This window comes from Xyrauchen texanus, chromosome 46 (assembly GCF_025860055.1).
Source record: "Xyrauchen texanus isolate HMW12.3.18 chromosome 46, RBS_HiC_50CHRs, whole genome shotgun sequence".
Lineage (NCBI taxonomy): Eukaryota > Metazoa > Chordata > Actinopteri > Cypriniformes > Catostomidae > Xyrauchen > Xyrauchen texanus.
Genome location: NC_068321.1, coordinates 23,858,841 through 23,874,258, shown reverse-complemented (window position 1 = coordinate 23,874,258; position 15,418 = coordinate 23,858,841). Strand labels below are relative to the sequence as shown.

The following is a 15,418-nucleotide window of genomic DNA, read 5'->3' as shown; positions in this document are numbered from 1 at the left end:
AAAAAATATATTTTTTTAATTTCTTTTTTATTTTATTTTTTTTGCTTTGTCATTATGGGGTATGCAGTGTAGACTGATGAAAAAAGCATTTTAGCACAAAGCTGCAACATTACAAAATGTAAAAAAAAAAAAATGTGAAGGGGTCCGAATATTTCCTGAATGCACTGTATTGTAAAAAAGGATATAATATTGATCATTTCTCAACCACACCTATCATATCGCTTCTGAAGATGTGGATTAAATCACTGGATACATATGTATTACTTTTATGCTGCCTTTATGAGCTTTTTGGAGCTTCAGCGTTTGTTCCACTACTTACTTGGACCTACAGAGCTGAAATATTCTTCTAAAAACCTTTGTTTGTGTTCAGCAGATGAAAGTCATACACACATGATGACATGAGGGTGACTAAATGATGAGAGAATTTTCATTTTTGGGTGTACTGTCCCTTTAAAACAGAACATGAGGTCATATGTTTTATATGTAGGTGATATATCGTTGATTTAGTCTTCGTTTACCTTTCGGGTTAATTTAATGATATGCAACATCTATGAGGTGAGTGCGTGAAGAATGTCCCTTTGTGTTGCCACACCCGCTGGAGCTCCAGTCACCTGCAGCTCTTCATAGGATAACATTTAAACTCCTTTTCGAAATCTGTAAGTAAATGGCTTTGTTTTTAAAGCTGCATTTGTTCTGGTTTCTATGGGCTTTACATTATCTGTGGATTCTTATACATTTGGTGGATCAAATGAAGGAAATGCCGTTATTTGATCGCCATGATTTGACGCTTCAGAACTTCTATTTAACGTGTAGACCGTAATATAACATGTATGTATTTATCAATCAGTCGAGTAGTTATTTATCAAACCCGTTTTATTCACACACAGATCATCATGAATCACCGGATTACATTCATCGTTATTCTTATTATCGTTCCGGTCTTCCTGCTCGGATTATTTTATTTTGACGGTGATTTTTGGAATGAAACTTCAACGCAGATACGGAGGTATGTATCAGTCTATGTTTAATTAGTATATCAGTCCATGTTTCCTATAGCTACTTATGGCAATAATTGCTCATGCTTAAGTTGTAAATATACACCTTAAATATTAATTTATTCACATTGAACTTGGAATCACATACTTAATAAAACAATAAAACCATCTCGAGATAAAAGTCATTATAATGCGAGATTAAACTCGTTACATTTCGAGAAAAAAGTCGAAATACAATCTTGAGAATAAACTCATTAAATATCGAGATTAAAGTCATTATAATGGGAGATTAAACTCTCTTTATTCTCGATATTTAATGAGTTTATTCTCAAGATTGTATTTCGACTTTTTTCTCGAAATTTAACGAGTTTAATCTCGCATTATAATGACTTTTATCTCGAGATGGCTTTATTTTTTTATTATTATTGCTTGGCCCTAATCCTCTTCCGTACATACTAATTTCCTTTTAGGCTTTTTTTTTTTTTTTTTGGTCCACTTTATTCTCAGTCCACTTTCCATTCATACGTTTGTTTTATTAATTTTTTTTTTTTTTTTTAATTTTGTGGAACCCAGCCAACTTGAATATTGCACCGTAAAAAGAAATGTCAGTAAATACTGTAAAAATGCTACAGAAATAAAATGTTAATTGATTAACAAATATTAACTGTAAAATATACAGTAAAATGTTTTAATATATTTTAAATGACAATACAGTATAGATTTGACAATAAAATGATGTAAAAATGTAATTATATAAATGTAAAAAGTAAGATTTTCCTGTATAATTAATGGTAAAAAGAACAAGAGAGTACATTGTTCTCAGTATATTGTTAAAATTACAATAAAAATCATTAATTGGGCGTTCCCACAATTCCCAGCGTGACTCATTACATGTAATTATATTTTATGGGAATAGTTATGTTTCATCATATTTTTTATATCAGTTACATACACTGGGGTGTTCTGTGTTATATATGATGTAGTTTAGTTCATATTTATTGCATTCTATAAATGTCATATGTGTTACCATGATGGTGTTTAATGTTTGTGTGAGTGACATTGAGAACTGTCACTGTGTGTTTATTAGTCATTGTTCCTGGAAGAGCCTCTATTGATGAATGTCAACTCATCATGTGCACTTCTATAATTACTACAGTGAATTTCAAGTACCTTATAAAATAAACAACAGAATTATACAGCTTCAGAAGGAATGTTAATGATTATTTTTACTGTAAATTTAACAGAATTATAACAGTAAATTATAACCATTTTATACTGTAAAGTGGTTTACATTTTAACTGGATTTTTTACATAATTATTCTGGCAACCACAGATGCCAGATTTTTTTTTTACAGGGTAGGTTATACTTGTGAAGAAATACTTTATTATTATTATTATTATTACTATTATTGAATAGCAATTTAATTTAAGGTGTTTTTATTAAACCCACTAGTCTTTATTTCGCATGAAGACCTTTGAGTTGTTCCGAATTTAACAATGGTTTATGTTTATGTATATTCTTCATCCCATCTCCTTCATCTTTTCTTCTGTGTCATTGTAAAATCAACTTTTTATGACAATGGCCAAACAATTGCTTGATTGATTGATATTAATCGCTGTTATCTCAATAGTATATATATCAAATAATCGCGATAGGCCTAATTTATAGTTCAATTTGCTTTTGTTTTATTTTTTGCTTTTTTTATTTCTCATTCAAGCTTTACAATGTTCTCAAGCAGCGAAACGAGTGCACAGGTCCAAGATTTCCCCAAACCAAAGTAAGTAAATCTGTTTCAAAGAGAGAATTAAAGACCGACGTACATGTAAGTCAATAGTTATTCTCCAGATGTCTTTGAGATGTTTATGATTTAAAATGTTTCTTTTTAATGTTTAATCTTTTTAAGATGTTTAGCAGATTGAGATGCTTTCTAGAATCGTAAATGTCTCTGAGATGTCTCGGAAACGTTTGGTATCTGAAATGATTCTGTGATCTACTGTATATCTGCTTATGCAGAGTGATCTGACAGTGAAAGAGTAAATTGTAGGTTGACTTTTCTTTAACTAAAATTGGTCACTGGCTAAAGCGGGAAGTGTTGTTGGGCATATGGGCATGTGTGAGCTCAATTTTCCCAAGTAGGTATAGCTGCAGTCCGGAGACCACCATATGGGGTGGAATCTCCAAAAGAGGGTGGAGTTTCTACAGAAGTGGCGTGTGTACTCCAAAAGGGGGAATCACTTCCACTCATGGTAAATGTTAGGGAAAGGGTTTGGTAAGGGGCTCTCTATATCTTTAAATCCAGTTTGGAGCTCCCGCCCCTTTTTGGAGCACTGCCTGCAGCTATACCCTTGTAGTGTCCAGAGAGGGGCGCCAAAAAGTGAGTTGTTAAGCAAGTTGTTTACAGGCTGTAAATCAGATAAGAATGCATATTTTATAAACCATTACCCCTAAACCTAACCATCAGTAGAGTAAAAATGTAATGATAGGGGGGGGAATGCAACCTCTAAATCCAACCCAGTCTCACGCTTTTCACTGATTATGCTTACACAATTAATTCCTGGTTTCAACACAGGATCTGAACCCAGGCCTGCCATACCGATGAAGCAATGTGCTTCCAGTTGTGCCCCAGGTGAAGTTAAACATGCTAGAGTCAATGCAAACATGATGGTGCTTGTCAGCGAGTTGGCATGATATGGCTGATCATAGGGTACTGGAACTGTCAGAAACAACGTGCTAACTTCATGTGTTGGTTTATGACCATGTCTGATGTTTTATTGCCTTAGTATAGGGCCATTTCCAAATGACAATCCCCCCTCCTGTACCTGCCAAAATGGACCACCTGCAAACCAGTATGTGTCAAAAGATGAACTCGAAGAGCTCCAGAAACGCAGAGCAGAGGCATACAGACAACACCAGATCAGGTTTATCAGATCCTTATCTTATGAACTAATCTAACCAGTCTACAGTGTAACAATCACATATTTGAACACTGCACATTAAACTAACCATTTCATAAAAACGTTGTCCTCGTTTGTCTCTCGCAGGATGGGGAAACAGAATGACGTTCTTTTTCTGGCCCCCGCCAACACCCCACTCCAGTATCCAATTAAAGGATTCAGAGTGACTCCCTTGAAGAAAACACTCATTCCTGGTAGGTTTCTGATCTGAGATTTCCACAGAAGCATATCTTTCAAAGAATCACCGGGACAAATAAAATACATTTGCTGCAGATGCAATGTAAGGGCATTTCCACATTAGAGCTATTGGTTCGAACCCAAAACCACTTGATGTTAGTGTAATGTAAGTTTTCAGAACCACACCCAAGTCCATTTTAAAAAGTGGTCTAGGGCCCATTGAATGTGAAGTTTGCAATTGGTTTGAAAACTGTCCTGCATAATTAATGGATGTTAACCACTATAAAGTGGATAATATAGATTATGTGCATCATTTCATGCTTCCGGTCACATAATGCATTTCTCATTAATGCTTGTCTCCAAATAAATTGCCTCACGTTCTTCGCATCTCTTGCAATGCATCCGAGATTTTTATCTTTCAAGTCATCTGCTGGCGAAGCAACAGTTTGATAAAATATTGCTGACCAAGTAGGGTAAGGTAGACTTTTCAAGGTAACTCTATCGCCCCCTTGAGTACTGAGGTTTGCTGCGGCCACAGTGACGCAAGAACACACATTATGTATGATGAACCAGATCACATGATGGCAGTTCCTTGGCTAAGCGCTCACATCTGGGCGTGCGTACTTGCGTAAAGTACTGCTTTGTGCACAGACAACGGCAGGTGCATGTGATTGTCCAGAAGTCTAGAAAAACTAGGCTGCTCTCGGACAGTCCTTGCATTTGGAGCTGATGATGAAATTTGCATAATTTTTACTGTGTCTAGACATAACGACACATGATAAATCAAAGTATACTTTGGCTGTAGGTGTAAAAACAGCCCTGAATGCAATTCTGTGCTAAAGATATGTACATAATGTATTTTTATCTGTATTAATGAAAGGAATTTATCATTGTTAAAGGTCTAGTTCTGCAAACTCATATGAGAACACTTTACAAGGTTTGTTATCTTAATACGTTTTTGTCAATAATGGTGGAGGGTGGATTTATTTAATCTAACTCTACTTCGCTAATTTCTGATTTCTTGGTAAAGGTGGAGCTGTGTGGGGGGGTTCCAATTTCTATCTCAGTCATTTGTTTGCTTCAAGCTGTCTCTGGATTGGGGTCTTCTTTTCCCACTCTTTCGTTGAATGCAAAACTTGAAAGCAGAGCTGCTATTCGCTTCTTAATCTCTTGATTAAAAGTTTTGCCTTTAATGTTGGTGTCTCATAAGTGTCTCTTGGTGCATATGTGTTTCAAAGGCATTGGGTCATGAAGGCAGGGGCGTTGCTAGACATAAAGTTCTACTGGGGCACAGGCCCCCCATTAGTCGTAGCTTTTTTTTCTTTCTTTCTTGAAATCCTGCTGCATGCAAGAAGTGCATAAAATGCATACACTGTATATGCAAATAACAAAACCGTATAAAACCTTCTTGCTCATTTGCATTCTTCTATAGTGCACATTTCACATCAGGAAAACCTCAAGTAAGTAGAGTCAAGTAACTCTATGGAATTGCATTATCCAACATCAGACAAAATGGCTTTAGACAAAACGGCTTTAGACAAAAAGGTCTCAGAATGAGCAGAGAGTTGGTCGCTAGGCAGAGTTGGTAGCTAAACTGGCTAAGTTTGTTTGCTAGCTTGCGAAACTAGCTGAGCTAGCTCTAACTTTATAAATGTTAGTTTCTATAAATTAATAACTAGCTAGCTAACATAATTAGTTTAAGTTTAAACTGATGTTTGAAACTCATCAAGTTTACTTGCAACTCAAAACAAACCTAACTATAGTCCTTTTTATTCGCTAGGTAATTAGCACACAGCAGCCATATTTACTGCCAACTTTTTATGTAGTGACCTAAACTAGCGCTAGATAATTAAATGATTAATTTCACATCCAAAAGATTGATTCATTGTTATCATACACAATCAAAGATGGTACTACAGAACACAAAATGTGTTTATTTTCTCTGCACTTCCTGAGATTTGATGCTTTTTCATCTGATATCTGAAACCCGACTCTAGTTTATCAAGTCTTTCCTGCCTCAAACTCATCTCTCCTTTCTGCTTTCCTGTCCCTGCTTCATCCAAAGAATTTTCTGATGTCTATCTACAGGAGCCAATAATGGTTGAATCAAAATAATATCATCGGTATTATTTAGAAACTTACTTTAGTTTCATCGTGTTTTCATAGCCTACCTCAATTCCGAGCGGTGGTGGCGTAGTGGCTAAAGCACAGGGCTGTTAATCAGAAGGTTGCTGGTTCAAACCCCACAGCCACCACCATTGTGTCCTTGAGCAAGGCACTTAACTCCAGGTTGTTTCCGGGGGGATTGTCCCTGTAATAAATGCACTGTAAGTTGCTTTGGATAAAAGCATCTGCCAAATGCATAAATGTAAATGTAAATTCTGACTTGTGTGCCAACACCTGGGTCGGGTTGCACCAGCTGTGTGCAAGTCCTCACTTAAGTTAGGATGTAAAGTTCACACTAAGGGATGACTAGTTTGTTTGTAACTAAGTCGGTGCTTTATTTGGTTGCCCCACCTGTTCTTAAGGCAAGTCTTAACTATTAGGTTGTAAACTCTCTGTAAATTAATGCGTAGTCGCATATTATGACGTTAACCATATATTGATCCAAGAAACCGCCTTCAAATGTGTTGAAAAGCCGTGAACTTCAATTTGATCTCATCATATCACCCTGCAGCTCTTGCTTGGTTGCCCACTATAGCTAAGCAGGGTTGAGCCTGGCCAGTACCTGGATGGAAGACCTCCTGGGGAAAACCAAGGTTGCTGTTGGAAGTGGTATTAGGGAGGCCAGCAGGGGGTGCTCACCCTGTGGTCTGTGTGGGTCCTAATGCCCCAGTATAGTGACAGGGACACTATACTGTAAAAAGCACCGTCTTTCGGATGAGGCGTTAAACCGAGGTCCTGACTCTCTGTGGTCGTTAAAAATCCCAGGGCCCTTCTTGTAAAGGGTAGAGGTTTAACCCCGGTGTCCTAGCCAAATTCCCCCCCATTGGCCCCTATATATCATGGTCTCCTAATAATCTCCATCCCTGAATTGGCTACTTCACTCTACCATCTCCTCTCTGCCAATAGCTAGCAGGTCATGTTTGTAAATGAGAAGTGGTTCTCAAACAGTTTAGCTGGATAAATAAAGGTTAAAAATAAAAATAAAAATTACGGTTGATGTTCAAACCTTGTCTGCTCGTGTAACTGTCATGCCGAAGAGCTGCTTAAAAGTAAGTTTTTTTTTCTCTCTTGTAAATGTAAATGACTGTAAATGCCAACATCATCATATATGTCGAAATGATGAGCACATTGATGTCATTAAATGAGTCTGCTTTTTTATTCCAACCATTACTCCTGGTCGGAGTCTTCCGTAAATATTTAGTTTATACATAGGGTTATTTTCTGCCTGTTTAATGGTGCAGCGCTGACATATTTAGTAGTGTGTAAGTTGTGACTTAATGCCCATTTACGCGACAACTAGGCTAAGTTGTAACATAGATATAGCTGGTGTAACCGCCCCCTGGACTTGTGTGTGGCTGTGCGCACTGCAGTGGATTTGTAGTGTGCAAGTGCTCAGGCGAGCACCGCACGGACATGGATTTCTGCGTGGATGCATCAGATTTGTGTTTTCGGTTAAACTGCGTTGCTTTTACAAGCATTAATTGGGTGGGTTATTGCACTGCATTTAGGAAGATCCATTTCTTTTTTCCGGGATTATCAATCTAAATGAATGCACTGACAAATAAAGTAAATTGTTAAAACTCAAACTTGAGATTTTACTGGGGCACATCAGATTTATACTGGGGCACGTGCCGCCCCAGCATGAAGGTATAGAAAGTTTGTATGAAGTTTATAATATGAGATGAGCTCATGGGATATGTAACTTCTTCAGGTGTCACTTAGTGTTCAGAAAGGGGTGCTCTCAGTGATGGATGTTCAAGAGGGAGAACACGTGGATGGCCAGAATGAGATAAATATGACCATCTCATCCAGCAGCCTCCATCAGCTCAATGACCTTCTGAGCAGAGTGGCCTACACCAGTACCGTCTACCACATCAAGACAGAAGACCTCGGTAAGTAACCTGGGAATCAGTCCTTCTAGGGATGGGAATCATAGGGAATTAACCACCCCAGTTCCTTAACAATTCCATTATCGATTATTTAAGTACTTTAGAGGAAGCAATCGGCAAACACAACTAGTACATTATATTCGAGCATCGATTGGTAACCTTAAAGATTTAACTTAAGGAAATACTCATTTACTTGTTAATGACTGTGACAAGGAGAAAGGCATGGCCGGGCCGTGATAGTGCACGGCCGGCACTGAATCAGCTAATCAGCGGGAGAGCGAGATAAAGGGGAGCCAGAGACGCTAGTTCGAGAGGGAGAGAGACGCATGTGGCCGCATTGTGTTTTTAAAGCAGTATTGAAATTGGTCACCAAATGTTCAGTTGAAAGATTGCTTTGAATGTACTGACTTGTTTCTTTCTAAGCCCGATCTCATGAAATGTACGTGACGGTGGCAACATTTTTGCACGTTTGGCTGCAGATTCCAAGTGTAATGTCCTGCGGGGGGCGCCGAAAGCGAGTTAAATGGTTTTTAGATTTTAAGGTGAATATTAGATGGATGGTTTTTTTTTTGTAAAAAGTACCACCCAAACCAAAAACTTCAGCCTAAACCTAACCAATAGTATCCTAAAAGATAAATGAGAGGAGAACAAATCAGACATCCTTACCCATAACCAATGCCTAAACCCAACCGACCGTGTTTTAAAACCGAATTCGACATGAAAGGCACATTTACTGAAGCAGCCACGTCATTTCGTGTCGCTTCTATGGCACTTTTGCATCACTTTCACTCCGAATGTCCTTGGCTGGGCTCGAGTCTTGGTTTCCAAATCCAAAGTACAACACTCAATCTGATGAGCTAGAGCGGAAGGAAATCACAATGGAATACTAATGTAAATGTAGGTGGGTCTGTAATACAAGCGTTAAAATGTATTGCTTTTCAAATGATGTGTTGAGTAAGCGGTTTGAGTGAGCAGGGTGTGAGTAATCGAATGAGAAATACATATTTATATAGTCATAAACAGCCATAGTATCCATGATTTGTGAGGAATTTAATAAAAGCTACCATTATGGTAGCGCCACAAGTGTTCATTTCATAAACGGCAACAAGATGTAGAAAGTGCCAGGTAACACAGCAGTTTACAAAAATGTAGTTATAGTAACGTTCATTCTATGAGACTAGGCTGTTCTTTCTTGTCATAATTAAAATAAGACATTTTAATTTACAAATGCCTGCTTGTCCTTAGCTTACTTTTCTTTTGAAAACCATGAGGTCATATTCCCAATTGATATCAGACGGCCATCAGTTCCTGTTCTGTTTGACTCAGGGAAAGGTAAGCTCAAGCCTTATCACGTCATTTAATATACTTCCGCATTTGAACAAACAGCACTTGCAATTACTATATATGTACCTTGTGCATACAATCAGTAAAATAAACACACAAACCTGTAATTCTTTATTTATTTCCTTGTGTAGATATAAACTCACAGGTGACCATATTAGTAAAGGCATTTTTGAGATATAAAGAACTAAACGTCCTCATCAAGAGCATCCGTCAGTTCTACCCAAACATAAAGATCATTATTGCTGATGACAGTCATAACCCAGAGAAGGTTGTTGGAAACAATATAGAACACTACATCATGCCCCCTGCACAGGTAAAAACATCTTAAAACACCTAAAAGCGACTCTTATAACCTGTGTGCACCATCTCTGCTGTGTTGGCATTGTGTAAAGTTCCAGTTTATTTGTAATTTCTTTGACACTACTGGCACCAAATGTTTTTGGAGTTGCGTTTGATGCAGAAATTATACTTTTTACCTTCAGCTATGTTGTTGGCTTTTCAGGGCTGGTTTGCCGGTAGAAATCTGGCAGTGTCGCAGGTCACCACTAAGTACTTCCTCTGGGTGGATGATGATTTTGTGTTCCTGAATGAGACTCGTATCGAGAGTTTTGTGAAGATTTTTGAAACTGTTCCTGAACTAGATGTGGTGAACAAGTCTTCATTTACCTAAAAAAATATATACCTTATTCCAAAAATCATAGACCTTCGCTAAGTTTCACTGAATTTGACTACATCAGATTGGTGGTGAGGTGCAAGGAAATCGATTCTTATTCAGACTACAATATGAAGAAGGGAGTAGCGAGGAAGGCGGTTGTGTCAAGCGAGTCATGGGTTCGCATGCACCCCTGCCAGGCTTTAATGGGTGCTTCTATGCAGATGGAGTTGTTAATTACTTCCTGGCTCGGACTGCTGCAGTGCGGAGGGTCAGTTTTGACCCATTCCTCAAAAGAGTGGCTCATACTGGTAGGTGGACTGCAAAGTGTTTATTGAAACTATTGAAACTTTATTGTAATCCAAATCAGATGGAGTCAGTATAGTCACCAAACTTTTCACTATTAACATAAAGTTTGGTCCACATTGAAGTTGCCTATTTGCACCACCCTTGGAGGGGGTCATCTGATTGACATGTAAAGTAACCAACCACAGTTCACTTTTTTGCATGACGTTTAGGGGTGGATCAATCTGAAATGGGACATAACTATGATTAGCAAGAATAAATAATAACAACATCTGGGGCGGCTGTGGCTCAGGTAGTAGAGCGGGTCGGCTGCCAATCGCAGTGTCGGCGGTTCGATTCCTGGCCCACACAACGCCACATGCCGAAGTGTCCTTGGGCAAGACACTGAACCCCAAGTTGCTCCCAATGACAGGCTAGCGCCTTGCATGGCAGCTCTGCCGCAATTGGTGTATGAGTGTGTGTGAATGGGTGATTGGGACACAGTGTAAAGCGCTTTGGTTACCTCTAAGGTCAAAAAAGCGCTATATAAATGCAGTCCATTTACCATCTTTCCTTTTTATTGCGTCTTTTCTGTTTTTACCCCTCCTTCTTCCACACTACCTACAGAATTCTTCCTCGATGGGCTTGGAGATTTGTTAGTTGTCTCCTGTAAAGGTCTCAGGATTGGTCACCAGAAGAAAAGTTCCACGGGCAAGTACGTTTCCTTCAGGCATCCTCCGAAAAGCGATTCTCAGAACAAAATGAGCCACCATTATTTCAAGAATCATCTAAAATGCATCAAGTACTAAGGGAAAATCTAGATGTCATGTCCTCCAGGTGAAAACCTTGTCCTTCATAAGTGAATTTTACTGTATAATATAACTATCTATTTTTATGTATGTCTAAATTCTATTTGTGCAATAATGTGTGGAATACCCATGAAGTGATTGGAGTCAGATCTGGTTACGGGTGTTTTGAAGTTGGGTGCATACAGTATGTTTTGGTATATCTTTTTTAAATCAGTGGTTTTTAACTGGTGGGGAAATCTTCTATGATCATGGACAGCAGGGAAAAACAATGCTAAATGCAAATAATACAACTTAGAATAATGGTATACAAAACAATACAATTATAATCATAATTGTGCATAGTGAGCATAGTGTTAATCGTGTCAATGAAAAGACTAACAAAAATGTTCATTGAAAAAAGTTTTTATTTCGTCAACGATAACAGTTTTAATGAAAACATACTGTTGAAGAAAATATGACAAGAAAACAATAATACTGCAAGATTTTAACAGTGCACAAACGTAACCAACAATCCAGTATGTTGGGTATTTCAGAGCTGAACTACGGCAAAATGAACAACTTTACAAACATGTAGCCTGATCTCATGAACACTATGTGAGGGTGGCAACATTTTTTACATGCTTCTTTATACGCTTAGGTGCAGTTTATTATTTCAATATTTATTGAATAAACCAAAAGTGAGTGAAATGGTGTCGTAATCAGACAGGGTTTTTAATGGGAATCTTACACTGCTTGGCCAAGTAAAAGGAATGTAAAGCATTGTTATGATCTAGGGTTGCTTCAATTGGTCAGGTCCAGGCTGACTACCCGAATGTACCCGACATCGATACCGCCTGTAGCTTTGATTATGGTGCGCATTCGTCATGGCATTGTTTCGACACCGTTATGCAATGTCACAACATTTATTTTCATGCAGAGTTGCATTAATCTTAGGCCAAGATCTTGTATTGATGATGGGAGAGTCGAACAACTCTGTTAAGTCTTCTCCAGCACATCCCAAAGACTTTTAATGGGGTTAAGGTCAGGACTCTGTGGTGGCCAATTAATATGTGAAAATGATTCCTCATGCACCCTGAACCACTCTTTCACAATTTGAGCCTGATAAATCTTGGCATTGTTGTCCTGGAATATGCCCATGCCATCAGGGAAGAAAAATCCATTGATGGGATAACCTGGTCATTCAGTACATTCGGGTAGTCAGCTGACTTCATTTTATTTAGAAATGACCAATTGAAGCAATCCCAGATAATAACCATTATTTAAATCCAAACGTCAACTTTTTGAAATGTTTTTGGCCAGGCAGTGTATGTTTGTGTGTAAGAGAATAAAACATACAGTTTTTGGAGCGCCTCTGGTGTTAATTTCACCATGAAACTGCAGTGAAATGTATAACGCGGCACGTAAAAGCAGTTCGTAAAAAGTAACGTTTATTCTATGAAACTAGGATGCAAAGGGTTAATTATCTCACTCAAACGGATGCTATTTATACACAAGATTAAGCGCTATATCCCCAACATATATGTAATATTAACTAATCAGAATGCATAACTTGCGTTGTGAATGCGCCATTTCTGTAAAAACACGCTACACACATCGCAATATCCTAAACTGGCTAAAACACAAAAAATGAACAAGTCTCTAAAACATGAAGCTTTTATATATTTTTCTAAATGTTTGAATATAAGATTAAGGTTTAGCCTGATAAAGTTTGGCACACATTTTGCAAATTATCATTTACTAATATATGTTATTTTCATTGACTAAAATTATACCATTAATACATTTGACATGATGAAATATTGACTTAATTTAAAGGACATTTTCATCAGAAGACTAAAACAAAAACTGTGTAAAAAAATAACACTGATAGTAAGGATATTCGTTTTTAAAAAAGGAATATCTTTTGTTATCGTCAATAATTTTGCATAAGTTTTGCCTATGCAGTTACGATTAATACATTTCAATTACATTTTAAAGAATATTTGTGTTGTTGTACACAAATCATTTTGCTGATAAACAATTTTGGTTAGTTGTCGGGTCCCTGTTTGATGCATGATGCACATGCATTCTGTTGTGCTCGGTCCAACTATAATTGACTGTTAAAATGTGTCTGTAGAAGGCGTGTTGCCTGTACAGCTGGAGCGCTGACTGCCCCCTACTGCAACAGATTCGCTTTAACTTCAAGGTGGAACATCAAGACTGAACTGCTCCAATGGTTGAGCATTCCTTACTATGGAATTTATGTACGGGTCAGGGGCACACATAGACATCAAAGGGGACTTGAGCACCTGCCCTATACTTCCTCGAGAGAAAGAGCCCTTTTTTCTGGGATGCTTTTTTATAATAAATAAATGAATGTATATATATATTCCTGTTTGCGCACAGCTTTCTGTCAAACAAATATATTTATTGAATAAAAAATCGAAATATCAGGTAGGGAGATGAGACTTTGTCGAATTCCGATTTCCTCCCTCTCTCCCTCTCTCTCTCTCTCTCTCCCTCCGCGTCTCCGCGCAGCAGTGCAGCACACATCAGCACATCAGACACACAGGCAGGCAGACAGGCAGACAGCAGCCCCCCCAGCTCCTATCCCAGTTGTGTTTTTCTTGGCTAGTGTGGAGGTGAGTGGTGATGAACAAAAGACTAGGCTACCAGTGCCTCAACTTTACAGATAATAATAACTTAATGGAAACACTACAGGTGAATACAGTAAAGTTTGTGTCTAATAACGTCATCATAATCGCCACATTGATATGCAAATTAGGCGTTAACGAATTAAAATGCGCTAATTTGCACACATTGAAGTGTTATGTATTCCAATAACGCCAAAAGAGTTTAAACGGTTGATTGCCTTGTGCAAAATAAACAAATTATTAGTGAAACTGTGTCTGTGCATGTCCATGGTCATTGAATATGTTATTTTTAATAAATTTGTGTTAAATCAACAGCGTTAATTTAGATGTTTCATGAAGGTAAGGGGTAATAAAAAGGAGCTCAGTGTTTCTTTCTGCATGTGGAGTGTGAAAATGATAATGTTATTTTTTTACTCCCCTTACAATGTGATTTACTGTAAATGAATGTATTAACTGAGAAATGATTGTACTTGAATGTTTAAGAAATGTATGGCAATTGAAGGTTGTTTAACATGTTTGTTAAAAACTTTACAGATCTGCAATAAGCCATGAAACATCACATAGATTTGTGTAAGATTTGGATTGTGTGCCAATGAAGAAACTTTGAGTAATGCATGTGTTAAATTATTATTTTTTTTAAATCACTCATTGAGGACCCAAAGTATTTGTCCTTGTTGATGTTACCTTAAGGTCAAGACTGACCTGAAAATGTTTGTTTAGTATTTTTGCATATGCTGATTATGCAAAAAAATTAAGAAAACATGCTTGTACTGTGACATGTTTGCTTCTGCATGGCATTTGTGCTTGCTAGTCAAAGTAAAAGAGGTTTCAAGCTTACAACATTTGTGTTATATGTTTCCACATTATCTTAAAAATAGATTTATAATATGTTGCAAAATTAGCAAAACAATATATTTTATCATATCTGTTGCCTAAATTCTTTCTTACCGTTATAGGCATATAGTGTCATTTTTATTAACCTATGATTTATTCAATTAATTGGAGTTTTGCATGTTCGTTTCTGATATCTTGGATGTACATTCAGAATGACTCCTGCATTGATAACATTGAAATGATCCATTTGGCCAACACTTTAATCCAAACTGACTCGGCATGGACTTCAAACCCATGACCATTGCCAGAACATTCCCAGCAATTGCTTTATAATAAGGAAATCTCTCAACCTTTATTTTCATATGAATATTTGTTTATGAAAATGTTTGCATAAGGAATTTACATTTCGTGACTTCAATCTAATCTAGAGCAGGACAAGCTGGAAGATAATCTACATCTCTGTCTCTGACAAGTTGCATCTCTATAAACCTGTATTACTTGACCAAACTTAAGTGGACACCCATTTCTAGTTAACAGGTTTGGCTGTTTAAGCTGCATCGGCACGTGAGATCAAGCAGACACAATTTCCTTAGACAAATATATTCCGTTTGAGGACCATTTTGATAGCACGAGCAATTTGATATTTACAAAATACACTGTAAGAAAATATACAATCTGC

At 37.5% G+C, this 15,418-nt stretch overlaps 1 protein-coding gene across 2 annotated transcripts; it reads left to right on the top strand.

Annotated features, from left to right (window-relative positions):
* The first annotated feature begins 545 nt into the window (after positions 1–545).
* Positions 546–14,733, top strand: LOC127638128 (beta-1,4 N-acetylgalactosaminyltransferase 2). Of its 2 annotated transcripts, XM_052119494.1 has the most exons (12): positions 546–656; positions 888–1,006; positions 2,714–2,773; positions 3,777–3,914; positions 4,038–4,144; positions 5,027–5,064; positions 8,005–8,185; positions 9,428–9,514; positions 9,658–9,839; positions 10,029–10,172; positions 10,264–10,489; positions 11,091–14,733. In XM_052119494.1, the coding sequence occupies exons 2-12, from the start codon at positions 894–896 to the stop codon at positions 11,270–11,272; spliced, it is 1,458 nt and encodes a 485-aa protein (XP_051975454.1). In that variant the 5' UTR covers positions 546–656; positions 888–893; the 3' UTR covers positions 11,273–14,733. The 2 variants fall into 2 exon arrangements, with proteins under 2 accessions (XP_051975454.1, XP_051975455.1); XM_052119495.1 differs by lacking the exons at positions 546–656; positions 888–1,006 and adding an exon at positions 3,566–3,622 and having other exon boundaries at positions 2,763–2,773.
* Positions 14,734–15,418: the final 685 nt, after the last annotated feature.

Excerpts from the sequence above, each read along its gene's own strand:
- LOC127638128 (XM_052119494.1), top strand. The coding sequence starts at position 894 with ATGAATCACCGGATTACATTCATCGTTATTCTTATTATCGTTCCGGTC. Across the intron at positions 9,515-9,657 it reads TCTGTTTGACTCAGGGAAAG|ATATAAACTCACAGGTGACC; the intron begins GTAAGCTCAAGC and ends TTCCTTGTGTAG. Across the intron at positions 9,840-10,028 it reads ACATCATGCCCCCTGCACAG|GGCTGGTTTGCCGGTAGAAA; the intron begins GTAAAAACATCT and ends TTGGCTTTTCAG.